This window comes from Brachyhypopomus gauderio, chromosome 8 (assembly GCF_052324685.1).
Source record: "Brachyhypopomus gauderio isolate BG-103 chromosome 8, BGAUD_0.2, whole genome shotgun sequence".
Taxonomy (NCBI): Eukaryota; Metazoa; Chordata; class Actinopteri; order Gymnotiformes; family Hypopomidae; genus Brachyhypopomus; species Brachyhypopomus gauderio.
In genome coordinates this window covers 11214120-11241978 of record NC_135218.1, presented here as the reverse complement: position 1 = coordinate 11241978, position 27859 = coordinate 11214120, and the positions used below count along the sequence as shown (strand labels likewise).

Below are 27859 nucleotides of genomic sequence, written 5' to 3'. Positions count from 1 at the left end.
AATGAATGTCTCCAGAACCTTCTGACCCTGGTTAATCGAGACATCAGCATCCAAGACGTATTTAGCATGCAGAGTAATTGATGTATAATTTTTTGTGTATGCCAACATCATATTACATGGTGCTGTTCTGGCAGAAGGTAATGTGAGCTTTTTTGTGTGTGTGTGTGTGTGTGTGTGTGTGTGTCTTGTGTGCCAGAGATCCGTAATCAGCTGGTGGAGCAGTTTAAGTGTCTGGAGCAGCAATCGGAGTCCCGCATCCAGCTTCTGCAGGACCTGCAGGAGTTTTTCCGCCGCAAGGCAGAAATCCAACTGGAGTACTCCCGCAGCCTGGAGAAACTGGCCGAGAGGTTCACCTCCAAGATCCGCTCGTCCAGGGAACACCAACAGTTCAAGTAAGCCACTGGTTCTGTGGGGAGGGAAAGAGGGCGTGGCGTCTGTGTGTGTCTACGTGTCTTCTTTGCGTAACTGTGTGTCTACGTGTGTCTTCTTTGCGTAACTGTGTGTGTGTGTGTGTGTGTGTATGTGTTTGTGTGTGTGTGTGGTTTTTATCCCTTACTGTACATGCCCGATCCTTGTCTTCATGCGTGCTTGTACTCTTGCCTCTGGGCGCACACGTCCTTCACGTGTGCCCCGCTCCACGTGTATCTCCTTAAAAAACTGCAAAACAGCTAAAGGCATCTCCATTCTACCCCAAACTTGTACAGTAAGGTTGAATTAAAGTAACTCTTAACTGAACTGAAGCTGTCTGGTAAGACCAGCCCTGCATCGAGGGCCTCTGAGCTCAACGGTGCATTCCTGGAGCTCTGCATCAACCGTAATGGAGCAGCACTTTGTGCGTATGAGGTCAGCAGGCACTTGTGAGCACTGTGGTGTCCTGCCAGAGCTGCGTTCCTGACCTGCGTTCCTGACCTGCAGTGGGGCGGGGCTCACGAGGCCCTGCTGTTGCTTTGGAGGGGCTGACAGTCGTGTGGCTGACGCTCTTGTTAAGAAATGACAGGTGAGATGTTATCAGGTGGGTCAGTGAGAAGGTGCTGCATGTGCAGGAGGAGTGTGTGGTCAGGTCTCTGCGGAAGGGGGGGGGGGGGGGGGGGGGGGGGGGTTGGGGGGACTGCACCGCCAAAAGAGTGTCGGGCAGGAAATCGAAGACTCTGATATGGCTTTGTGCACAGCTCTGTACTGTGCAGCGGCATGAATGTCTGCATGCATATTTGTGTGTGTGTGTGTGTGTGTGTGTGTGTGTGTGTGTGTGTGTGTGTGTGTGTGTGTGTGTGTGTGTGTGTGATTAAGTGCGGCTGTAGCAGGACGGGCGGGTGTCTGAGTGCCCCCTAGGCCAGCTCTTTCCCCCGCTCACCCTGCGGGACAGTCCCACGGGGCAGCTGTGAGGGCAGGCCGCCCGGGACCCTGCTGCCCTCTGCCTCAGCCTGCACGCTGCTCCCTGTGCTTCTTTACACTGAGATGTTTGTTCTTTACACTGAGATGTTTGTTCTTTACACTCAAATGTCTTTACACTGAGGTGTCTGTTCTTTACACTGAGATGTTTGGTCTCTTTGTGGCCATTTTCTTCCTTGTTTGTTTTTTGTAACTGTTTTAGGTTCTTTCTGGTTTCCTCTTTTCTGTTCATTGTTCATGTCAGTTGGTTGTTTGTGCTGCAGCTGAACTTCCACTAAACACGGAGATGGCACCGAGACTAGGACGAGTTTTAGGTCTGTACGTGGTGGAGATGAACACGTATGTGTGGTAGTCCATTACTGTGTTGTGAAAACATCAAAGACAAAGACCAACAGAAAGCTCTTCATACACACACACACACACACACACACACACACTTACTAGCTGCACTCACTCACACACACATACCTGCCTGTAAAAGTGAAACCTGTTGTGTGACCACAGCCTTTGCGTTGTTTCTTCTGCGTTGGGTGCCAGGCCGTATGTGAGAGTGCTGGTGCTCTGACTGCGTGTGACACCATGACTTCCTCTTGAACTCTGCTAACACTTTCAGCAGTGCCACTCTGGTCCAGGAAGACACATGGCCATTCTCATGATACCCCCCCCCCCCCTGCAAACTTTACACAGTTGATATATTCTTCTCCCTCTGTCCTTCTCTTCTTGTCTTTCTTGCTTTCTCTCTTTCTGCCAAAATTGTCAACTTTTTAATGAATTTCTCATTGTTTCTCACTGTGTCCAAGTGTGAAAATATGAAGTCTCTTTTGTGGCGTGTGGGAGGTCGTTTAAGACCTGTTGGTGCTCTTGATTGAGTGGTGGGACAGGGACTTTATAGTGGATTGGACAGGATTGCGTTAGTATTGTGTTCTCTGTGTAGGCAAGGCTGAGATGTTGCATGTTCACTAAGTTCATTTGAGGTTTGAAAGTCATGAAGTAGCAGTTTTTTTAATTCTTAAAAGAGACTGTTGATGTTGGTAAAACCATGTTAGTATGTACATGACCAAGAACAAACCTACATTTTATTTTTGTACTCAACGTTTTAATTTGTCAGTGGAGTCTTGGTGTGACAACAGTGTGAAAGGGAGGCAGATGATTTCACCAACGTGTTCAGTGCACTGGCGAGGCAAGAAGGCTCAGTTCTTCACCTCCGGCTCACTGCAGTGTAGCCCTGTCTACCCTGAACCCCGACCCCTGACCCTTGACCCCCTGCGGTGTTATCCGTGCCTAACGAACCCAGATCACTGCAGACTGAACCCAGACCACTGCTTCGTGTCCCCGCCTACCCTGAACCCCGATCTCTGCAGCGCTTCCTGTGCCAACTGAACCCAGTGCACTGCGGTGTTGTCCCTCTGCCAGCCGAGCCCAGATCACTGCAGCATGGCGCGTCTGCATTTTAAACCTGGAGCACTGCAGCGTGGCTGTGGACCGTCGGCACACGCACGGCCCCTCCCCTCCCGCACGGCCCCTCCCCTCCCGCCTGCTCTTGTCTCCTCCCACTTTCATTTACACTCTACCCGAGTCCGTACCCAGAGCACGCAAGCGGAGGAGCTGACGCTTGCCTCGTCTCTGTGTGACGCGTCTTCCGATCGGCGCTTACTAGGGTCCGTATGTGTCGGACTGCGGTGTTGGCTTCCACATGCAAATGAGCACTCGCATAAATGGTTGTTGTGTGCAGTGGGTCTCCTGACCAATCACATGATGCCTGATGAGTGTTGTGGGTGATCTGCTGAGTCATAGGGATCACATGATCCAATAAGCAAGCACGATGGTAGAAATGTTCAGAGCAGTCTTTAATAATGACATAGCATGTGATAGAATGTCAGGCATTCTGCGGTTGCAGTATGGAGTATGGAGTCAGAAAGTATTTTATTCTAAAGACTAAAATACTTTCTGACTCCATACTCCATACTACTCCATACCCACCATCCGGTCTACTCTGAACTCAGAGGCCTGGTTAGGCTGCATCGGAACTAAAAAATGCTTTGTGTGTTTTCCCATCCTAGCTGGTTAGCATCAGATCCAGTGTTTAATCCAACATGGCCTCTTCCCTCTGGTTCTGACCATGCTTGTTCGGACATTCAACGTCATGGACTTTTTAAACCTCGATAGTCTGATTTGTGTCTGTATGTATAGAAGTGGAGCAAATGATTGCTGGAGTTTACTGAGCTCCAAATACAAGGGTAGAAATGCCTTTGAAGTGCGCACACACACACACACACACACACACACACACACACACACACACACACACACACACACCATCTTTCTTTGATATGATGTTTGATTCTTCTTCCCTGAGAAGCTGATGTGACTGGGGTGAAAGTCTCGTACTTGGGTGCTGTCGCTGTGAGGGGTCAGATGACCCTGTTGCTGTGAAAGGATGAGGGCAACTGTGTGATGTTTGACACCTGATGTGTCTGAGTGAGTGCAAGAGTTTGCAACCATGCAGAAGGCTGCTGCCTTTTAAGCCCAGAAACAGGGCCTTGTCATTCATCCACATGAGACTGAGTTAGAGATCTTTAAATCCGTGAGCATTTCCTCAGTGAAGCGCACACAAACACACCTACAAGCGTAGGAACTCTCGCATGTGGGCAAAATGATTCCCTTAACGTCAGCTCGCCGAAGTTGACGGTTGCATCTTCTGTATTTCTGTGCTCAGCCATCGTTGCTGTCAGGACGGCAGTGTTGTTCTCATGCTGGTGTGGTGAAGGACAGTGTGAGAGTGCGGAAGTGGTGTGTGTGTGTGTGTGTGTGTGTGTGTGTGTGCGCGCGTGTGTGTGTGTGTGTGCGTGCGTGCGCGCGCGCGTGCGTGCATGCAGGAAAAGCACCCGCATGCTGGAATATTGCTCTGTTTGTCAGCTGCAAGACATTTCCCTAAGGAGCTTGAGAACCAGTAGGCCTGCTCTCAGATCCACACTAATGATACCCCACTCAAATTACACACACACACACACACACACACACACACACACACACACACACACACACACAGCTATTATCCAGGCTTTTTAAGGCCTTGTGACTCATCCCACTGGTTGTTGGTCTGTCCAGCGTAGAGGCACAGGTCGGTGGCTGTCTGACTGTGGTCTGTAAGGGAGGGTTACTGTAAGTTTTTATTCCAGAACTCACTCTATACAGAAAATAAAGTGTGCGTGCGCAAGTGATAGAGAGGGAAGGTAATATCTATCTGGTGTGAGTTTAGTGAAGTCACTTGACTGACTCTCCCAGGCACATTAAAATTGGCAACGCCCTCAGAGTTTCTGTTAACCTGTTTAACAGCTGACCTGCTACCCTCAATTGCTTTCCAAACGAGGACACGAGTGTGGCTAAAAACAGATGATTGCTGCCCTTTGACTGTTTTTGTGAAACTAGATCTCAACCAAATTAGTGTAAAAATAAGATGTGGAGAATTTGGAACTGGGACATATAATGATGTCCTGCCCAATTCAGAAGCCACTCACCAGTCACGACATCGTTCACACCATTCGTCACTCTTAGCCAATCAAAACCCTTGTCCCTATTTATGCAGAAATGGGCTATTTGCATGCGAAGCTGTGTGTGTCTGCAGTTCCGGGGTCTTGCTCCAAGGCTGATATGATTGTGCCATGGCGACCTGTGAGGTTTGACGCCGGGACACTCTTTGCTGGGAAGGATATCGGCAAATTCCAGAGGCTCCCTGCCACTGTCGGAACCGATCGAGTTAGCATAGCGCAACATGTAGCTACCTCAAGGCTGCTGTCACACCAGAGCAGCCAAATGTATTTTAATAAGACGGAAAGGGGCTTTTCACATAAACTAAAATAAATAAATATTTCATATGGGATTACATGGGAAAGATCGGTCAGCACTTGGGAACACGATTGTATTTGAAACTTTGAACTTTCCAGTGTTTGCTTGTTTGGTCTGTGTGTGTGAGTGTGTGAGTGTGTGAGTGTGTGAGTGTGTGAGTGTGTGAGTGTGTGAGTGTGTGAGTGTGTGAGTGTGTGTGTGTGTGTGTGTGTGTGTGTGTGTGTGTGTGTGTGTGTGTGCAAGTGAATGAAGTAAGTGAATGGGCTCCTTTAGGAAACGGACCATAAGCGTGATGAAGCACCTCAGAGCCCTGATCAGCAGACGTGTATTCTCCAAATGTGTGTTCATGTGGTCTGGCTGCATGTTTGACTGGAAACTCGGATAGATATCACACAATCAGTAGTTTAAGATTTAAATGCACAAAACGTTTATGTATTGTTTAAATTCCGAGTGGAACATCGTGGTCATGTTTGGCCTCGATTTAACATTTGATTGTGGAATTTTCACTATAAAAATTCCAACAGCCTGGAGTCATGGAAGTTAGCTTTATGAAAGACGGAGTAATTAAATCTGTTTGTCCTGCTGTTTTTTTTTTTTTTTGGCTTAAAAAAAAAAAAAGAAAAAAAATTCAACATGAAATGCAGGAACAACGTGAAGAGAACAATGATGCTGCTCGGATCTGGGTGAGGCGGTGGTTTTGTGGCAAGGTAGCCCGGGGGCCAGAGGGCTGACGATGACCCAGTTCCAGACGAGGAGTCCTGAGCCTCACGTGGGACGTGGGGCGGGCCAGACAGGGCTGCTCCACTCCCTTCTGGAGCACTTCTACAACACTAGGGTGCTTGAGTCATGACAGTTGTCCTTTGCTCCTTTGATTCGGCTTATCAGCTGAGCATGCTTGCCCCCGTGGTGGGAGTCCGGTTGGGTGCGTGCTGGTGTTCGGGGGGGTTGGATGGTCTGGAGGATGAATCACACTCCAACTTGGCTCCATAGACAGAGCATAATATACAAGTTCATGAAATCATGATTGCCTGCAGGATTAAAATCCATTATGTAAGAGTTTTGAGACACACAAAATGTAAAAAAGGGAAAATGTATAGCCTATGGCTGTAATTTCTCATGAAAAATCTTGCATAGCCAGAATTACAGTTTAGGGCCTAATTTAGGATATAATTGACCCACCACCTGTGCGATAGATTGTACAACTGGCCCAAGTGGAATTCAATGATGTAGGCCTAATGTGTTAAAAACAAATTGGCTCTTGCCAGCACGCAGACTTGAAAGAAACACGGTTAGCATATGCTACCTTGTTAGCGGTTGGTCCCTGGTAGAGTGCGGAGGATTAGCAAGTTAATAATGCTAGGCTCATGCTGGAAGAGAGAGATATGCACTTCATTAGCAGTGATTAGCATATTGCTAGCTGTCAGAAGGTCTGTGCTTTGATGTTGGCTCTCGTCCTCGTGCGTGGAGGACGGTTGCCTTGCCTACTCTCACGTCCCTTATCGGGAAGCTCACCCTGCTAATCTCACTGTTTCTTAGGGTTTTTCGTCCCAGCATTCTGTTCATTCTGCGTCCTCGAGCTTCTTGATTGATGGATGGAGATAAGAGGGTGACAGAAGATGTGGTGGGATCGGTGGGATTGGTGGGTGTTGGCGGATTTGTGGGATTAGTGCTCATCTATAATCCCTGAAAGCTTGATGAAGCATCCCTTCTTAACGCATTATAATTAGCAGGGTTAAGGACTAAACTGATCAATGTGCTGTCACTACTCGTGTTTTTTGATTGTGTGTTTTGGGGCAGGTGTGGTGAGGGGGTAGGTGTGGGTGAGGGGGCAGGTGTGGTGAGGGGGCAGGTGTGGGTGACGGGGTAGGTGTGGATGAGGGGGGCAGGTGTGGTGAGGGGGCAGGTGTGGTGAGGGGGCAGGTGTGGGTGACGGGGTAGGTGTGGATGAGGGGGGCAGGTGTGGTGAGGGGCAGGTGTGGGTGACGGGGTAGGTGTGGATGAGGGGGGCAAGGTGTGGTGAGGGGGCAGGTGTGGTGAGGGGGTAGGTGTGGGTGAGGGGGGCAGGTGTGGTGAGGGGAGCAGGTGTGGGTGAGGGGGTAGGTGTGGGTGACGGGGTAGGGGGGGATGGTTCGTGTTGTGCTGGCTGAGTTATTCAATGGAAACAATGCACAAAGATAAATGCTCTCTGAGGCCTGTGGCTGAGTTATTACTGAGCGATGGCCACATGTCCGTTCACAACACAGCAAGGAGAAAACCAGGCTAAACATAAAAAAACATGATTTTGGCAAAAATAGAAAGTAAGTTAATTAAACGTTGGTGTACTTTCATACTTCTCCAAAGATTAATGGACATTCATGAGCTACAGAAAATGTGTATTGTTTAGTTGGGCTGCAGTTAAGGCAAATTATTTTGGGCTGTGTAATGAGCCTAACAACATAAACTGAAGTCCTGCTGATGTATTCCATACGGAACCGACAGACTAACAGCATGAACCATTCATTTTTAGTTTGTCTTGTTATATATTTTCTCTCTCTCTCTCTCTCTCTCTCTCTCTCTCTCAGTCTCTCTCAGTCTCTGTCATCGTTTTTTGCAGTCTTCAAAACGCCTGTGTTCTTTTACTGTTCCCTCAGGAAGGACCAGCACCTCCTGTCCTCAGTGAACTGTTGGTACCTGGTCCTGAACCAGACTCGGAGGGAGAGTAGAGACCACGCCACACTGAATGACATCTACATCAACAACGTCATCGTCCGCCTGGCTCAGATCAGCGAGGATGTCATTCGGCTTTTCAAAAAGGTCAGAACCCTCTATCTGGTCCTCAGGCTCAGCTGCGCACTCATACAAAGACAGACGTGCACACACCCAGAGAGACGTCCTTGTTAACAACCTCTTCTAGCATTAATATTAAACGGTCTAGATGTGCTCTCCTCTACAGCATATTACACATTTCCTCCAAAATGACTAAATGTAGCTCTTTGAAATTAGAGATGAGAAGTCATCCCAAGCCCACATTAAACGAACGTGTGTCGACTCGCTCCAGTGCCGTGTTCGCCTGCGATGGAGCTACGTTCCTCGGTACGCCGTGAAACCGGACCGTCGCTACCGGGCACGCGCTCCCCGCCGGGCATGCTCAGTACATAGCCCGCATTCCTGAGGTCCGAGCTGAATAGCGGCGGCGTGTTTACACCTGCCGCTGCTTCCTGTATGTGGAGCCCCGGCAGTCGTCAGAGGCGGAGTGAGACGCACGAGTGTTCGACCGCTCGTGGCTGAACGCCTCACTCCACAGCTGGAGGCGTGGGCTTAGCGTTCAGAGTCGTGTGACGTGAGGTAGCGAGACAAACGTGTGAAAGTTGATTATTAGTTGTTGAGTGAACTAACAAATATTTAAATGGCTTTTATTAGTGTGCAGCAGTGCATGAAAATGCTTGAAGCTTCAAATCTCCTCTTGGTTGTCACATCCACGCACCATTCCACAGGCGTTTTGTGCTGTTTAGCCTTAGAGTTCGGATAGGAGCTCGGAAACAGCTCTGCTTGGGCGACACCACTCGGGCCTGAAGAGTCTCCGCTGGGCTTTGACGTCAGCCAGCGTATTTTCTGGGTTGGCAGTAGATGGAAATGTTTATTTTTTGTGTCTGAATTCATTCAGAGTCATCGCTCCCCACCCCCCCCCACACACAGAGGCTCAGTCTGGTTTCTTATAGCTGCAGGTCTTTGCAGCCTGGGGCTAAAAGCCTGGCACCTTTACACAGTGTACAGTACTGTAGGTTTAACAGGGCATCTATACCCAGAGCTGACCTAGCTGTAGGATCTCCTTCCTTTTATCCACTTCATGGATGAGCGCGTACATGTCCCAGTCTGTCTGCATGAAGCAGGCAGCGTTGCAGTGCGCCTGAACACCTGTCTGCTAGCTCCTGGATATGCCGTTAATAAAACATGTTAATTATACAGTACGCTTGGACTCTGTTTGGGGACTGGCACAAACGTTCTGTTTGGGTTTTCTAAGTTTGGACAATTGGGTGAAAAGCCAACAGAACTTGCAGTATTGAGTGAATGGCTCTCTCAATGTGAGCACTAATCATCAGACAGAGACTAGAAGACGAGATGAGAATTCTCCTGTCCATACATACACAGAGGTGGAGACTGGGATAGTGTATGAGGGTGATGGGGGGGGGGGATGTTGTAAATTACTGTCATGCCAATAAAGCTTCTTTCAATTCCTCTCTTTGAGACAAAGAGGGAGGAGAAAAGATCGAGGGAGGGAGAAATGGATATGGAGAATGATCGGGAAGGAGGGAGTGATGGAGAGAGAGAGGGAGTGATGGTGAGAGGGAGGTAGAGAGAGGGAGTGATGGTGAGAGAGAGGGAGTGATGGTGAGAGGGATGGAGAGAGATAGGGAGTGATGGAGAGAGATAGGGAGTGATGGTGAGAGGGAGGGAGGGAGAGAGAGAGGGAGTGATGATGAGAGAGAGGGGAGTGACGGTGAGAGAGAGGGGAGTGATGATGAGAGGGATAGAGAGAGAGGGAGTGATGGTGAGAGGGATGGAGAGGAAGTGATGGCGAGAGGGAGGGAGGGAGAGAGGGAGTTATGGTGAGAGAGGGAGTGATAGTGAGAGGGAGGGAGGGAGGGAGGGAGGAAGAGGGAGTTATGGTGAGAGAGGGAGTGATAGTGAGAGGGAGGGAGAGAGGGAGGGAGTGATGGTGAGAGAGAGGGAGTGGGAGTGATGGTGAGAGGGAGTGATGGTGAGAGGGAGGGAGTGATGGTGAGAGGGAGGGAGTGATGGTGAGAGGGAGGGAGAGAGAGAGGGACGATGGTAAGACAGAGGGAGAGAGAGAGGGAGTGATGGTGAGGGGGAGGGAGAGAGAGAGGGAGTGATGGTGAGGGGGAGGGAGAGAGAGAGGGAGTGATGGTAAGACAGAGGGAGAGAGAGGGAGTGATGGTGAGAGAGAGGGAGAGAGAGAGGGAGTGATGGTAAGACAGAGGGAGAAGGAGAGGGAGTGATGGTGAGAGAGAGGGAAGTGATGGTGAGAGGGGTGGGGGAGAAAGAGGGAGTGATGATGAGAGGGAGTGATGGTGAGAGGGAGAGAGAGAGGAGGGATGGAGAGGAGAGGGAGGAGAGAGAGGGAGGGAGAGAGAGAGGGAGTGATGGAGAGAGAGAGAGAGAGGGAGGGAGAGAGAGAGGGAGGGAGGGAGAGGAGAGAGAGGGAGGGAGTGATGGTGAGAGGGAGGGAGAGAGAGAGGGAGTGACTGAGAGGGAGGGAGAGAGAGGGAGTGATGGTGAGAGGGAGGGAGAGAGAGGGTGCTAGGACCTGAGCGGGAGGGAGAGAGAGGGAGTGATGGTGAGAGGGAGAGAGAGAGGGGCAGTTATGGTGAGAGGGGAGGGGGAGAGAAGAGGGAGTGATGGTGAGAGGGAGGGAGAGAGAGAGGGAGTGACTGAGAGGAGGGAGGGAGAGCGAGGGAGTTATGGTGAGAGGGAGGGGGAGAAAGAGGGCAGCTGATGGTGAGAGGGAGGGAGAGAGAGAGGGAGTGACTGAGAGGGAGGGAGACGAGAGGGGGGGAAGAGCCGGGGCGAGGGGAGAGAGCGTTGATCCTGACGCGTAGTCCTGTGCTCACTCTGCACTGATGCTGTAGGCTCTATTGATCGTTGGTTATTAAAGCTCTTTGTGATTTATCACATGAATGGGCATTTGGGGAGTGAGATGAATCATCCCAGCTGATGCCAGGGGAGAAAACCCCAGTGCACATGAAGACGATGTAGCCCCAACCTTAAAGGCAAACGCAACTGCATCTGTCTAAATACTTCAATATATAATGCTGTAAGTGTAAATGCAGCCACATGCGAGGTGAACACACACAGTCATGTTAGTCATTCTGTGTTATGGGGAGAACATTTGTATTAGACTCCCTCCTGTGAAATGATCCACGGTTAACACAGTCTACTCATTTTACATGATGACACTGAGAGGGACCTTTGTACATCTTTATCAAAATTAAAAGTTGCTGTAATTTGAAAAGAAAAAAAAAAGATATAACGTTAGCTAAAAATGTCTGTGATTAGAATATAATTCACACCAGCTTGGCTCAGTTCGCCCACGCACTGTCACGGTGGCCGAAAAGAAAATGTAGTGAAGCTTTTACCCGCGAGGCTCTCGAACACCTTTGTGCTTTTGCTCCTGAGCCGGAGGCGTCTGGGATTCTCCAGCGAAGGAGTAGCAGCGTTTCAGTCCGTTTGAAGCCGCCTGTTCTCACCTGCTGCTCCGCTCCGCCTACATTTCTCAATTTGTCTCACCTGCTCAGGCACCAGCGCCACAAGTGCTGCGAGTTTTCTCACTCTGTGCTCACTGTGAACCAGGGCTGGGTGTGGGCGTGGCTAAGGGCGTGGTCAAGGGTGTGGGTGTGGCTATGGGGTGAGGGTGAGCGTGTGCTTTTTGTGTGGGAGGGCAGTGTGGCAGATGGTACAAAATAATTATTTTGAACATCTTCCTTATTACTTTTTATCGTCATAGTAACGTATATGTAGAGGTTAGGCAGATTCTAGGATTAATATCATAGTTAGAATACAATTTGTAAAATGTCTGTATTAATATGATGATGCATGTTTTATATAATATGCAATAAAGAGAAACATGCATTACTTTTTGCCATCACATGGATAGAAATTGATGCTGTGACTTCATGGCTTATTTTGCCTTAGGCTTTGCGTAATGGATACAGGCCGCGAAGTCTCTGCTATAGCTGTGTGGGGTGGGGACGTCTTGCCTTAAAGATGTTCTTTTTGTGCACACGCTGGTCATAGCAGGCAGCAGCAGGACGCTAGCAGCTAAACCTGGGCTTAACTACAGACCCGGCCCTGCCTATCCTGCGCCCTTCCCTTGGCTTGTGGTGTGTGCACGCCCGAAAGGCCTCGGTCAGACATGAAAGACCACCCTGATGAAAGACGGCGTCGCATATCGCTGCGTTTCACTGTGATCACGGCCCTGAGGTTTTTCTGGAGCGATGCGGCAGGTTTGGGTGTTGTCGTGGTGCGACGCTGGCCTAATGAAAGGACGAGTCGTATATACGCGGTGCTCGACGTAACCACAGCAGCGCAGAGGGCACACGCATCACAGCAGCTGCAGACGTGCCGGTTTAGGAGATCTAAAGAACGTCTGACGTACATCTAAACGCTGGTGCTTGCTGGTGCTCCCGCAGGCTGTGGCCGTTACCATGTCAGGTGGATGAACGTTGCACGTTAAACAATGTGAACTGTAGGAAACATGTTAATGTGTGTTAATGCCGTTCAGCCTGTTTTATTTATTTGGATTTATGTACAGTTTGTTTTCATCTGTGGGTCAAACCCTTGTGATTTAACATGTCTTGTGTCTAAGCATGTGTTCTACCTAACAGCACAACATGAAATTTGTAACCTTTATTCACCTGATTTTTTTATTTCTTCTTCTCCAGAGTAAAGAAATTGGCATTCAGATGCGACGAAGAGTTGGTGAAGGTGACGAATGAGCTTTACACTGTGAGTAGAACCTCCCTCCCCTTCTCTCTCTCTCTCTCTCCCTCTGTCTCTCTCTCTCCCTCTGTCTCTCTCTCTCTCTCTCTCTCTCTCTCTCTCTCTCCCTCTGTCTCTCTCTCTCTCTCCCTCCGTCTCTCTCTCTCTCTCTCTCTCTCCCCTCCATCTCTCTCTCTGCTCATCTCCCTCCCTCCATCTCTCTCCTCACCTCCCTCCATCTCTCTCTCTCCCTCTCTCTCCCTCTCCCTTTCTCCCCCTCCCTCCCATCTCTCTCTCTGCTCATCTCCCTCCCTCCATCTCTCTCCTCACCTCCCTCCATCTCTTTCTCTCTTCACCTCTCTCCATCCTTCCATTTCTCCGTTCAGCACTGGTCTTTTTCAGTGGGTCACACCCCTCACCATAGCAACGCGGCATTTGGCTTGCGGTTGTCATCCTTGGCCAGAGCTGCGTGAAGGAGGCAGCCGCTGCTACTGATGCCTCGCTGTTGGATGTGTGGAGGTAGTGTGCAGTAGACAGATTGAAAGTGTGGAGGTAGGGTGCAGTAGACAGACTGAAAGTGTGGAGGTAGTGTGCAGTAGACAGATTGAAAGTGTGGAGGTAGTGTGCAGTAGACAGATTGAAAGTGTGGAGCTAGTGTGCAGTAGACAGATTGAAAGTGTGGAGCTAGTGTGCAGTAGACAGATTGAAAGTGTGGAGCTAGTGTGCAGTAGACAGATTGTGACAACAGTGATGGTATCCATAGTGATGCCAGTAATGGTAGTAGCTGATGAAAAAGTGCCTGTGGGCTTTCTCAACTGCACTGATCCCTTTTTAAATGACTTCCACGAGCGAGCGTGTGTGTGTGTGTGCGTGCGAGCGTGTGTGTGAGAACCGGTCCAGGTTCCCCACCGCAGCAGAACATCCCTCTGCGGTTTGACTGTATCCCTCCATCCCTCTCCGCCTTTCAGCTTAATCACACAATGATGTTGGAGACTTTCCTCCTCAGTCAAGAAGTAAAGGACACCATGGTCTCTCTCTCTCTCTCTCTCTCTCTCCTCTCTCTCTCTCCTCTCTCTCTCCTCTCTCTCTCTCTCTCTCTCTCTCTCTCTCTCTCTCTACTCTCATTTCCTCTCTGTCTCTCACTCTCTACTCTCACTCTCACTTCCACTGTCTCTCTCTCTCTGTCTGTCACTCTCTCTCTCTCCCTCTCTCTCTCTCTCCCACTCTCGCTTCCTTTCTTGCCTTCTCTCTCTCTCTCTCTCTCTCTCTCTCTCCTCTCCCTCCCTCTCTCCCTCTCTCATCCTGGTTTCTCCCCCCTCAGCTTTTCTGCTTGTCCTGGCATCATTCACGTAGCCGGGAGCAGCAGTAGTAGCAGGTGGAGAAGGGTGCAGCCCGATGGCGTCTCCACCTCTGCTCACTCCATCAGCTGCCCTGTTAGCAGTGAGGAAAACGCTACTGCAGTGTGTTTAATTTCCTCATACTCACACTGCTAGAGCTGCATATTAACTTTGCAAACTGCACAGATTGCACTAAGCTTCTGATAGATTGAGGTAACGCAAAACCATTATGTCAGACAGCAGTAGGTGCAAGATAAAGCCTGTGTGTGTGTGTGTGTGTGTGTGTGTGTGTGTGTGTCTGGAGACTGTGGCCACCTACTCTTCTGGAAGGACAATAGTGTCCTAATTTTCTCTGTCACATGTGATATTCCAAAATGCAACAATGTCAATGATACATGATAAAGAAAATTTGGGCTTTTTGTGGCAGCCTTTGTCACCCCATGGGAAATAAGTGAAAATAAGAGGGGAAAAAAAGTCCATTATAGTATCATACAGTAAAAGCAAATGGTGTCCAGACAGGGTGGGGGGGGTGGGGGGGGGGGTAGTAAACCCCGAGGGCTGAACGGCCCTCCCCCGGCTGCCTGGGCCGGCTCCCCACGCGGCCTGCTCCAGAAAACACCGGCGGAGTTGGCAGAGGGGGGTCTGCCGAGCTCTGATGGACGGTGAGCGTTAGGCGGGTCCTCCTGGCGCACCTTCTCGCCCGATTCGTCCACGCGCCGGGCTGGCGCTCGAAGACGTTTACCAGAATGCACTTTTGCTGCTTCAACGGTTGCTAGAACAGGCTGGGGAACAGGAGAGGCACTGCACATGCCAAGGTCACCCGGCAGGGAGGATTATGCGTCTGGGGGGGGGGGGGGATCTAGAAGAGAAGTGTTATCTGTGACTCCCAGCACCCCGCCTTACGGTGCGGTGCACGACTGTAGGGCCTAACAGGGCGCTCGCTTCAGCTCTGATGTTTTGGATTCTTGTGAAGAGCAGCACAACATCTAAACATCTCCTGTCGGCAATGGTACAGTTATGCAGATATCGTCCAAAAACAGCAAGAGACTGGAGCTGCTACGGGTAGACAGGACTTATCCTGGGATCCTGTTGCATCCAATAGGCTATTGTATTGGGATGTGTTTAATACATATACCTCAATATTATGGTTTCAGATTATTCTACTGTATTTCGAGGTATATTTGCAATTAGGGATTCTTGGTGCTCAGAGATGGTGATTTTAAAAGCTTCACACATCCTGCTTTTGTTTCCTACTTTCATGTGAAAATTAAAATATTTCTCTCAGAAAACATAATAACCTCAAACAATGCATGACTCGATCCTCACTGAAGGATGCAGGACTCCATAATTAAAAACAACAAAAGTAAATGAATAATTGAAAGGGGTAAAAAAAATAAAAATAAATCTCAGCCCAGGCCTGTAGGCTTGGGTATTGATTAGTAGTAGGCCGGCCATTTGTGGAATTATGTGTTGGGAATGAGGAATGAGATGTGGTAGAGAGACTGCACACTCTCCGCTGCAGTACGGCCAATTACTGGCCTTCGTTTGACAGTGCTCCAAAGCAGAAGACAAAAGCACACCAGGGGCCTCTGCAGATCTGTGCTCTGCACCCTGGGCCTGTTCGCATAATGAATTGGCCTCGTTGATCCACTTATAAGCCTGGCCTTTATAAAGCAGGAAAACAGCTCTCATCCAGCATCCTGGACAAATAGCCAATGAGGCTGCAGCTGCATTGTGGTTTGTGTCCTAACGGCGCCCCAGATGTGACTGTGTCGCCTTACCCGGTTTGGCCTTTCAGTGCCATGCAGGGCCTTCTAGAAGCTTCTAGAAGGTGATTTAGGGACTCCTGCTTTGTTTTGTTTCTTTCCCATGCTCAGCTGCCAAGGGGCTTGACCGTAACACTGGGGTGTGAGATACAGTGTAGAGTGTTGCAGTCGCATATACAGGTGATGTTTCTTTTCATCATTAATGGCAATTTTAGTTTAGTAACCAAACCATTGACAAGCCACTATAAAAGAGGCACTGTTTCTATTTTAAATGAGTGATTTAGTAGTAATTTTTAGCAATAGTAATTTATTAATAACCTCTGCAGTTTCCTATCATTTCAGCAGAGAAATTTAAATTATTTGTTTGCATCACTTGGTCTACATTTCCTTAAAGTGTCATGAGGCCAAATTATAACCCCCGCATAGAATTTAATTATGGGCCCGCGGGCCACTGCAGGCCCGTGTTGGGACGGTGCTGGGCCCGCGTTGGGACGGTGCTGGGCCCGTGTTGGGACGGTGCTGGGCCTGCGTTGGGACGGTGCTGGGCCCGTGTTGGGACGGTGCTGGGCCCGCGGGCCACTGCAGGCCCGTGTTGGGACGGTGCTGGGCCCGTGTTGGGACGGTGCTGGGCCCGCGTTGGGACGGTGCTCTTTGGGTAAAGAGCCTGGTCCTCCAATCAGACACTGTGCCTGGCTCTCCCCTGCAGGCCTGTGCATACCGTTCACCAGCTGCAGGGCTTTGGGCCACAGTGAGCTTGCAAACCCCTTTCTTCTCTTTCTTTCTTTTCTTTTCTTTCTTTCTTTCTGTAGAGGAGTAAGTTGTTGGTTGGCTGGTTTGGACTGGATGGGCCGCGGGTTCCCGAGTCCTGCTGGAACGCACGCGAGGGCACCGTTCTTTGTTTTTCTGTCTGATTACGTTTGTTCCAGATTTCGGTTTGCCTACGGATGGTAGCGTGGGTGTGATTATGAGTGTGAGGCTTTTATTTGGTGTGTGTGTGTGTGTGTGTGTGTGTGTGTGTGTGTGTGTGTGTGTGTGTGTGTGTGTGTGTGTGTGTGTGTGTGTGTGTGTGTGTGTGTGTGTGTGTGTGTGTGTGGAGGGCTGCAGACGTGTGTCACCGGGACCCAGTGCTCCATAAAAGGCCCAGCTGTTGACTCGCATAAAACCGCCCAGCACCGATCAATAAATGGCGCCATAAACTGAAAATAAGATGCATCAGTTCTTCGCAGGCCATCTGAGCAGGCTTATCGGGCGTTGTAGGACCTGTCAGCCTAATCTGCACCGCGCGAACTGCCAATGCTACGCTAGCGTGTGGGAAATGTGTTGACTTCCTTCCCCTTCTGTGACGCTGCATCCGAATGACCTTTGCCCTTTACAGGAACGGCAGGAGCGTGGCCTCCGAGGGAGGAGACACCGGCAAAGCGCTTTAATGGACCCCTCCCGCCCGTGTGTTTACGCTGGAGCCAGAGCTGTAAAGGGCCAGGGTGCAGTCCCTAAGCAAACGGCTGGCTCCTCCCCTCCCTAACGAGCTGCGGGAACCGAGCCGAGGATACCCGCCTTCTAATGACACAGGGAGCACGCTTAAATATAAATGCGACCGGGCATATTAGTGTATCGGGAATGTCACACTGAGACGTATTAGCCTGCGTGATCGGGAGTGTGTGCAGTGTTGTCTGGTGCTGGGTTAGCAAAGGTCTTTAAGCCTAGTGTGGCTCCTGTATCTCTGATTCTTGAAACCAGAGGATAACTGTGTCGGTGTTGGTATTTACAACTCTGTTCGTAGCAGGAATTGTTCGCCTTAATAAAAGAAAGAAAAAGGTTTGCGGCCATCCTGTGTGAGTGGCTCAACGCCACACACTTGCTGAGACACTGTGGCACAGGGGAGACAGGAGCTTTCACAGCTGAGGCAAAAACTGAGGGCCTTTAAAGGTGGGTGGGTGGGTGGGTGGTGTGTGTGTGTGTGTGTGTGTGTGTGTGTGTGTGTGTGTGTGTATGAATTTCTCTGTGTGTGAGAGAGAGAGAAGTTTAGGCACTTTGAATTACTAGTGTGTATGAAAAGTTAAATAAAACTATGCAAATTAACTTGCCTTGACTTTAAGAACATGGTATTTTAAGCTGAATGTTACAGGGAAGACTCTTCCACCACTTTTTTAATATATAGCGAAAGTTTCCTTTGGTGTGCCCATTTCTGTGAAAAATAATGACTTCACTAATACAATGGATGGAGGTGCAGCTCTGTGTGTGTTTATTCATCTTGGTGATATACAGGTCTGTGTGTGTGTCACCATCACTGTGGTATTGGTATGTGGGTGTGTGTACATGCCTGAACCTGGATGTCTCCATATCACTGTGAGGAGCTGAGGCCAGTGGAAATAAGTGACTTATCAAGTGTTAACATCCAATCGACAGCTAGAAATATTGGTAATTGTGAATATATGTCTTATAATAATGATCATTAACAATATGCCTGGAGGCCCCACAACACATCTTGTCTATTACCAACAGTCTACACACTGTTCATGATGTGTCTGTTTGCATGGAGTCTTCTGTGGCTAGTGGATGTTCACCAGGTTGAAAGCATATATGGAAAGGCAACTGATGAACACATTTTACCTCACAAAAACTTCTGTTTGGAGCTCTGGAAGAAACATGCATACCTCAGGTATATAGTGACTTTATTAAGAATGTTTACAAGACTTTCTTCAAGATATTTGTGGAGGCTCTTCGACCCAGTCTCTTTTAAAATTAGAACTGGTTACCCATGGAGTGCAGGGAAGCTTATTTTAGCAGCCAGTCAGTGGCTGTTTTGGATAGAACAATCCACCTGATGTATTCTCTTCCTAACCCTGTTGAGGTGAGTGGGGATGGTGTGCAGGACACGTGAAGGACACGTGAAAGAACCTGAACGTGCTGAGAGAAGCAGTGCAGGAAATGTAGACCACGTGCACCAGTACGCCGACATCACGAAGCAGTCTTTTATTCTATGGCACAAATGTACCATCACTCTTGAGTGTTGGGAACGGGTGGAAGAGATATGAGCGTATTCGGAGATTGTCTCCCCTGCCCTTGATGATGAGGGAAGAGGGTATGAGCCAAATCACTCTGGCCAAAGTACGACATCTTTTTGCCAGTGTCCATATACATCAGTAGGTTCTGTGCGATCCGAACAACAGCACTGTGCAGGCTGTTAGAACCTGTGTTGGAACACATCATGAGGTATCTTCTACGAACAGCGTGTTGGTGTCCTGAGGGACCTGCATTTTGAGGGTATTTATCCCCAAAAAGTTCCTCGCCCAAAAAGGGCTCAACAGTAATGATGACACCCGTCGACGAAATGGCCTCTCACTAAAGCTTAGCACTTTTTTTTATCTGAAATGGGGAACAACACCTGAATTTTGAGGAAGATTGAACTCTGTTGGATAGGACAGCTGTATTTGGGGGTTTGGTCTGAGTGGCTGGACCTTAATGACCTGTACAACTGGGCAGGGGTCAGTGTAAAGTGGACACACGCTGGCTCCATGCCAGTGAGCCTCACCGAGTGTGTAGTGAAGGACAGCGATGTCAGCGCGAGCGTGACTTTTAACGGTGGAGGCAGCACAGCGTGTCATTTCCGTCGAACACCTGCGCATATCTCTCCTGACCACATCGGCGTGAGCTTCAGAAACACTCCACTGGACTCAGACTGCAGGGGCCACCAGTACGTCTCTCCTCGGCTGGGTTTTTTTTAATCTCTTAATGAGGACATTTTAGTTTTTACAATTAAAATCAGACTTCAGGTGTTACCGACCCAGGGGCAGTGTGTAAGGCTTAAAGGTATCTAGTGGTGAGGCTGCAGATTTCAAATGGCTGAATGTTTCACCCCACACTTTTCAAGCTACTTCCAAAGTTGGCATATATAACCATATCCATCCATCCATCCATTATCCGAACGACTGAATCCCGCTAGCCGGGGTCACGGGGGGGCTGGAGCCAATCCCAGCATCTCCGGGCGAAGGCAGGGTACACCAAGGGCAGGACGCCAGTCCTATATAACCATAATTAGCCATAATATGAAAGATAAGGTTACTTGACGATGAAGTTAATCTAGAAATAAATGTAGAAGTTATCTACTTATTTAGTAAGCATAACTATAGGTTATAGCTTCCATGTGATCAAATGTTATTTAAATGAACAAAAAATGACAGGCCTGGTAGCAGTTAGATATTTTTCAGCACACACGTGCAACGCTCCATGTTCTGGTAGCTACATCCATGACCATGTTTTAGCTAAGGCTATCTGCAGCGCTGTTAGATGGGAGCGCTGGATTACCTGTGCAGCGGGAAGCAGGCCACTTCTGCATCACTCCTGAAACTTTCGTCCCGCATCAGCCCTTTTTCATCATCCTCATCCTCGTTTAGCACCGTCGCATGCCCTGCTTTCATTGTGCCTCGTGCTTTCGTCTCTTTGACGACGGCAAGTCGCCCTCCTTTGTGTGTTCCTGTGTAAATAAAGTATGAATCTCCCACTTGTCAAAATGTGGGTACTGAAATTTTACAACAGAAAATGGTTATCCAGCAAAAGCAGCAACCCCTGGTTCTTCTCTGTACATCTTCTACCCAGTGGTGTAGCCCCACCGTATTCAAGCAGGAGAGCACACGCTTGTCACCAATGATTGGTTTATCTGCTTTGAGCTTCGGGTGAAACATAGCAGGGCAACATGGCAGCCTCTATTGGAAGATGTAGATACAAAGGGCTCATTCTAATCATAAAACAGTTTATAGGTTCAGGTACAGGTGATATTATGGATACAGCCCTCAATATTTGCTCCATGTTACACCCAATCTCACACTAAACACTGAGTATGCAAGCATATGCTCAGGTAATGTATAATGACATGCTTATTTCTAGACATGAAATGATTAAGGGGTTATAATATGTAAGATAATTTGTGAATTTATCCTCTTTTCCCCCGCAATGGAGTCTGTGCACATAAATATTTTTGAGAAAATCACAGGTGTTTCAGGATGTGAATTATGGAGACGCGTTTTCTGATGTATCAGCGAGATGGCCTGATGTTTTAATTGTAGATGGAGTGAAGTATTTCTGGTCTGCTCTTTTCATTCATTGCGTCATTAGGGGGAGCTTCACATGGTCGGTTTCACAAAGGTGAAAGCACAGCCACTTATACAACACTTATAACACCATTCCATATCAGCATTATGGGCAAGCTGACATATCTGGAGGTAAACATTTAGTTTTTTGTGTAAAGCACTTCTGCTATGGACAGTGCTGTGTGTAACCGCTATAGACAGGCTCACTTGTTTGTACCTTACCTTTCTGTACAAACCATGCATTTGATTGGTGTCATTAAAACATGTGTTTTTTAAATATCAATAAAGAAGTCCATTTGTGTGCGTGTCAGTGTTCATGCGTTTACTTGTGCGTACATACCAGCTTGTGTGATCAGCTTGTCTGCCAGTGGCTTAGTGATCAAACTGCCTTTCAGTCAAAGTCTTGTTGGCCTGGCACCTTCAGGCTCTTTCACTGCTGATTAAGCCAGTAGATCTAAGCTTGGTTCTTCTGGGCTAAAACACATGGTGCAATTCATGAGCTAATTGCAAAGCCCTTGAATTGAATATGTGAGTTAGAGATAGTTAAGGGCATCGCCGTACGGTGGTGGAGATCAGGAATGTCCAGCTGTGGTCTGGAATCTCTACACACAGCAGCGTTTGCGAATCCTGAGCTGAAGAGGCATGGGATTACTGTACTTCTTTGCTTTGCCACATTTGTTCTCTGGCCTGTACTTTGCTGGAGAGAACAGTTCTGATCTGCCTTCACCTGGCCCTGCGGGGCCCTTCATCTGGCCCTGTGGGGCCCTTTACATGGCCCTGTGGGGCTCTTCAGCAACAAAGGTGTTTGATTTCAAGAACCTGAGCCTCATCTCCCCTGCAGGAACATGGCAGTTTCATCCTAAATGCTCGGTCTGATTGCAGACGATTGCTTTATTTGCTCTTAGCTGTTTTTTTTGTGTCATGAAAAGGATTCATACGTTAAGTGCAGTTTTTACAGAGATGTGGTTATCACAGGATTTCTTCGCCACACTTTTAAAAAGTGCAGCCGCAGACATGATCAGGGAGCCCCGGGTTTCAGCCGGTCAGTCTCAGCTGAGCGTGAGCGGAGGGGACGGCGGCTCTACGCGCAGACCTCCGTCCTGAGACGGATCATCAGAACGCCGTAAACGGCTGTATCCGATTCAGCGACAGCAATTAACCGAGTGTGTACGTGCGTGCGTGATCGACTCCTTTGTTCACTCATTATCATCACCGTTCCAAATCGCTGTCTTTGTGCTGGGGGCAAACGCCGCACTGTCAGCTTGTTATTCTACACTGCCTCAGGTAATCACCATGGAGACCACTATGAGCTCGTCCTCCTTGGTTTCTGGTGTATTTCGCTGTCTATCGCCAAACATAGACTTCATTAATTTTTCAGACATCTTCCTCATGCGGGCCTCAGGTTGAGCTCAGGTGACCCCATGTCCACTCACCGCTCCACTTTTCCACCCCGTGCAGGTGATGAAGACGTACCACATGTACCACACGGAGAGCATCAGCGCCGAGAGTAAGCTGAAGGACGCGGAGAAGCAGGAGGAGAAGCAGTTCGGCCGCTCCGGCGAGCTCAACGTCAACCTGCTGCGTCACGAGGAGCGTGCCCAGCGCCGCAGCTCCGTCCGCAAGATCGAAAAGATGAAAGAAAAGGTGAGTGGGGAGGAGCTTGTGGCACGCACGGCTCCGCCCACCCGCCTGGCCCTGCTGCCGGGTCTGGGCTGCGTCCGGTCCACCACTACACACCCCTACAGGAAGTGAGTGTGCTCGGCGTAGCCCTAAGGCAGGAGACATGTCGAAGGTTTCCTGGTCTGTCTGAATATATATATATATATATATATATATATATATATATATATATATATATATATAATTTTTTATTATATAATTTTTTATTATATAAAAAATATATATTATATATATATATATAATTTTTTATTCTGAATTCATGCCACTAACCACTAGCCACTCACACACCAAATACATCGTTTCAGGTCTGCGATCTCAGCGGACAGCGAGACTCTAATTTATGTCTCTAATTCATAAGATGGTGCATACCTTTGGTCAGCATTCTAAGATCTTGTGAAGCATAATGTGGTTATAACGGACTGTCTGTGCATCTCAAGCTAGGGTGATATTTCATGTGAATTAAATTCTGCTTTCGCTTTTGGCCAACCTGTCTGTCTCTCTCTGCCCTCCAAGACCACCACCTCCCTCACAGTGTACAAGGTGTGAATAAAGGCACTTGGGTGCACACTGTTAATACCCACTGTAGCCCTGGATGCTCTGTGCCCCCACTATGTCCCCACTGTCCCCGCCAGGCCTAAATCTGCACCCTGCTCTTGCCCTCTGCCCTCTCCTTCCCTAGCCCTCTGCGCCCTCCTTCCCTAGCCCTCTACCCTCTCCTTCCCTAGCCCTCTACCCTCTCCTTCCCTAGCCCTCTATCCTCTCCTTCCCTAGCCCTCTGCGCCCTCCTTCCCTAGCCCTCTACCCTCTCCTTCCCTAGCCCTCTATCCTCTCCTTCCCTAGCCCTCTATCCTCTCCTTCCCTAGCCCTCTACCCTCTCCTTCCCTAGCCCTCTACCCTCTCCTTCCCTAGCCCTCTACCCTCTCCTTCCCTAGCCCTCTGCGCCCTCCTTCCCTAGCCCTCTACCCTCTCCTTCCCTAGCCCTCTGCGCCCTCCTTCCCTAGCCCTCTGCGCCCTCCTTCCTTAGCCCACAAGAGTCCTTAAGAGGCAGCTGAAGCTGAGCAGCACCAGTACTTAATTCACTCACTCATGCAATTTCCATAATAATTAGCAAATGAGGTTTAGAAAATCTTCTCATGCACTTCCTCTGATCAAATGGATGTGTAATGGATCACGTGTAAATGGATGTGTAATAGATCACGTGTAAATGGATGTGTAATGGCTCATGTGTATTTTTTGTGCTCCAAAAATGTGAGGAAAATTTATTTCTTGTGTGTGTTTACAAAACCAAAGACTTAAAAATCTGAATTCAAATACTGCCTGAGGTGGGTGGCACACCGGCCACTTTATTAGGTACACTTGTCCAACTGGTCACAAATGTCGAATCAGCCAATCACATGGCAGCAACTCAATGGGTTAAGACATGTAGACATGGCCAAGACGATCTGCTGCAGTTCAAACCAAGCATCCAAATGGGGAAGAAAGGTGAATTAAGTGACTTTGAACATGGCACGGTTATTGGTGCCAGACTGGCTGGCGGAAAAGAGAAAATATCTAGTGAGCGGCAGTTCTGTTGGCGCAAATGCCTTGTTGATGCCAGAGGTCAGAGGAGAATGGCCAGACTGGTTCGAGCTGATAGAACTGCAACAGTAATTCAAACAGTTGTTACAACTGAGGCATGCAGAAGAGCATATCTGAATGCACAACACGTCGAACCTTGAGGCGAATGGGCTACAGCAGCAGAAGACCACATCGGGTGCCACTCCTATCAGCTAAAAACAGGAAACTGAGGCCACATTTCGTACAGGCTCACCAAAATTGGACAATAGATGATTGGAAAAACATTGCCTGGTCTGATGAGTCTCAATTTCTGCTCCGGCATTCGGATGGTAGGGTCAGAATTTGGCGTCAACCACATGAAAGCATGGATCCATTCTGCCTTGTACCAATGGTTCAGGCTGGTGGTGGTGGTGCAATGGTATGGGGGATGTTTTCCTGGACACTTTGGGCACATTAGTACCAATTGAGCATTGTGTCAACGCAACAGCCTACCTGAGTATTGATGTTGACCATGCCCATCCCTTTATGACCTCAGTGTACCCATCTTCTGATGGCTACTTCCAGCAGGATAATTCGCCATGTCATAAAGCGTGAATCATCTCAGACTGGTTTCTTGAACACGACTTGAATGGCCTCTACAGTCACCAGATCTCAGTCCAATAGATCACCTTTGGGATGTGGTGGAATGGGAGATTTGCATCATGGACGTGCAGCCACCAAATCTGCAGCAATGAAGTGATGTTATCATGTCAATATGGACCAGACTCTCTGAGGAATGTTTCCAGTACTTTGTTGAATCTATGCCACGAAGGATTCATGCAGTTCTCAAGGCAAAAGGGGGTCCAACCTGGTACTAGCAAAGGTGTACCTTGCAAGGTGTATATATGTTTGTATATGTGTCTTCAACTGTTCAGGGAAGGCTGTCCACAAAGTTTAGGAGTGTGTTTATCGAGATCTTTTACCATTCTTCCAAAACCACATATGTGAGGTCACATACTGATGATGGACGAGAAGGCTTGGCTCTGCTCTAATTCATCCCAAAGGTGTTCTATTGGGTTGAGGTCCGGAGTCTGTGCAGGCCAGTCAAGTTCATCCACACCAGACTCTGCTATCCATGTTTTTATGGACCTTGCTTTGTGCACTGGTGCAGAGTCATGTTGGAAGAGGAAGGGGCCAGCTCCAAACTGTTCCCACAAAGTTGGGAGCATGGAATCATCCAAAATGTCTTGGTATGCTTAAGCATTCGGAGTTCCTTTCACTGGAACTAAGGGGCCAAGCCCAGCTCCTGAAAAACAAACCCCACACCATTATTGCCCCTCCACCAAATTTTACACTTGGCACATTGCAGTCAGACAAGTACCATTCTCCTGGCAACTGCCAAACCCAGACTTGTCCATCAGATGTAGAAGCGCGATTAGTCATTCCACTAGAGTCCAGTGGCGGTGTGCTTTACACCACTGCATCCGACACTTTGCTTTGCACTCGTTTATGGCTTGGATGCAGCTGCTAGACCATGGAAACCCATTCCATGAAGCTCTCTGCACACTGTTCTTGAGCTAATCTGATAGTGACTGACTCTGCAGAAAGTTGGCGACCTCTGCACTATGCGCTTCAGCATCCGCAGATCCCGCTCCGTAAGTTTACTTGGCCTACCACTACATGGCTGAGTTGCTGTCGTTCCCAAAAACTTCCATTTTCTTATAATACAGAAAATGTGGACAAAATGTGGACAATTTACTGTGGAATATTTAGGAGCAAGGAAATTTCACAACCCGATTTGTTGCACAGGTGGCATCCTATCACAGTTCCAGGCAGGAATTCACTGAGCTCCTGAGAGTGACCCATTCTTTCACAAATGTTTGCAAAAACAGTCTGCATGCCTAGGAGCTTAATTTTATACACCTGTGGCCATGGAAGTGATTGGAACACCTGATTCCGATCATTTGGATGGACTTTTGGCAATTTAGTGCATCTCTGACATAATTTGAATGGAATTTGGTTTTTGAGTATTCGGTTTTTCAATGGAGTCGTGTACTTAGGTACTTAGGTTTCTAATGGCCTTAAAGCAATGTCCATAGCTTGTTCGGTTTGATAAAGAACACAACACCCACAACACACAGAACACTCATGCCTGCGGAGAGCCCGACTGTGGACTGTGCTCCTGGTAAACAGAGCAGGTGCCCAATGTGTTTATTGTAGCTGTTGGTAACAAAATGAAAGGTTTTGGGGTAAGTGAACGTATGGAAGATAAAGATTTCAGCTACAGGAAAGTAGTTTAGCTTTAGTGTGACAGCAGGAGAGGCTAAGAACACTTGCAATTCACCTGTTCACACTCTAGTCACTCTACTTTTTCACCAGTAACGCTGTTTTCTTCTCACTTCCTCCTCTAGAGACAAGCCAAGTACTCGGAAAACAAGCTCAAATGCACGAAGGCTCGCAACGACTATTTATTGAACCTGGCAGCCACCAACGCAGTGGTGGCGAAGTACTACATCCACGACGTCTCTGATATGATTGATGTGAGTGTGTAGCACCAAGCTCCTGTTTGCTTGCATGCTTCAGCTGGGATTTGTACGTGTTGGTTTAACACAGCTGAACTGCACAGGACCCCGCTCCATCTGTCTCTCAATGCATTGTGGGTATTTGGTCTCGCACCCACTGGTCTGAGTCAGTTGTGTCTTCCAAATATTGAATGTGGATTTCATCATAACCAGCTCAGATTAGCCATGTTGTTCTCCCATAGCAGCATATTACAGCCCCAATAGATATGTATTAGAAGTTTATAGCCAGTAACCTGGCAACAAGCTTCGCTGCTTTTTGATATTGGTTATTTGCAATCTGGCCTCTAGAGTTACCGTTATGCCTGGCCGCGCAGTAATCTTCTCGTCATAAATCCTCATTCTTCCCAAAACATGTCAAAACACTCAAGGGTTTCCCATGTTGTCCTCTTTGTCTACTTATTGTTTCACTTTTGTATGTGTGTGTCCGTATACACACACACACGTGTGTGTGTGTGTGTGTGTGTGTGTGTGTGTGTGTGTGTGTGTGTGTGTGTGTGTGTGTGTGTGTGTGCGTGCGTGCGTGCGCATGTGTGCTTGGGTTGGGGGGAGGTTATGGTTGTGTGAGAGTTAGCATTGATGTTTTGAATAGATTATTCCAATCTCTGGGTTTTCACCTATATGAATGTGAGTGTAGCCTTGCACTGCTGCCTGCCACCGTTCAAAGCACTGATCTCCTGAGGTAGCAGAACACACACACAGATACACCTAGAAACACTGTCACTCACCCGTTTGTTGGAGTATGGCTCATGGTGGCATATTTAGGGCAGACGTCTTCTGCGCCGCTACCGTAGAGAGGTGGATGGGAGCGGTGGGCCACTTACAGACTCTAAGTCTGGTAATTCCATAACACAGGACATGGAACTGTGTAGTTAATCAAACCACATCTGAGCGGGTGGCCTGTGTGAATGTGGATTTCAAACTGAGGGCCCGTGTGAATGAGGATTTCAAACTGAGGGCCCGTGTGAATGAGGATTTCAGACTGAGGGCCCGTGTGAATGAGGATTTCAAACTGAGGGCCCGTGTGAATGAGGATTTCAGACTGAGGGCCCGTGTGGATGAGGATTTCAGACTGAGGGCCTGCATGAGGGAGGGTTTCAGACTGAGGGTCTGTATAAGGGAGTGTTTCATGCAGTAAGCCTGCATGAAGGAGGGTTTCTGCT

At 48.5% G+C, this 27859-nt stretch overlaps 1 protein-coding gene across 1 annotated transcript in view; it reads left to right on the top strand.

Annotated features, from left to right (window-relative positions):
* Window positions 1-27859, top strand: part of srgap3 (SLIT-ROBO Rho GTPase activating protein 3) — a 71708-nt gene that overhangs the window by 19224 nt on the left and 24625 nt on the right. Inside the window, 6 exon segments of the mRNA XM_077014384.1 lie at window positions 197-392; window positions 7866-8028; window positions 12675-12701; window positions 12703-12738; window positions 22360-22545; window positions 26529-26657. Coding sequence (XP_076870499.1) covers window positions 197-392; window positions 7866-8028; window positions 12675-12701; window positions 12703-12738; window positions 22360-22545; window positions 26529-26657 — 737 coding nt within the window.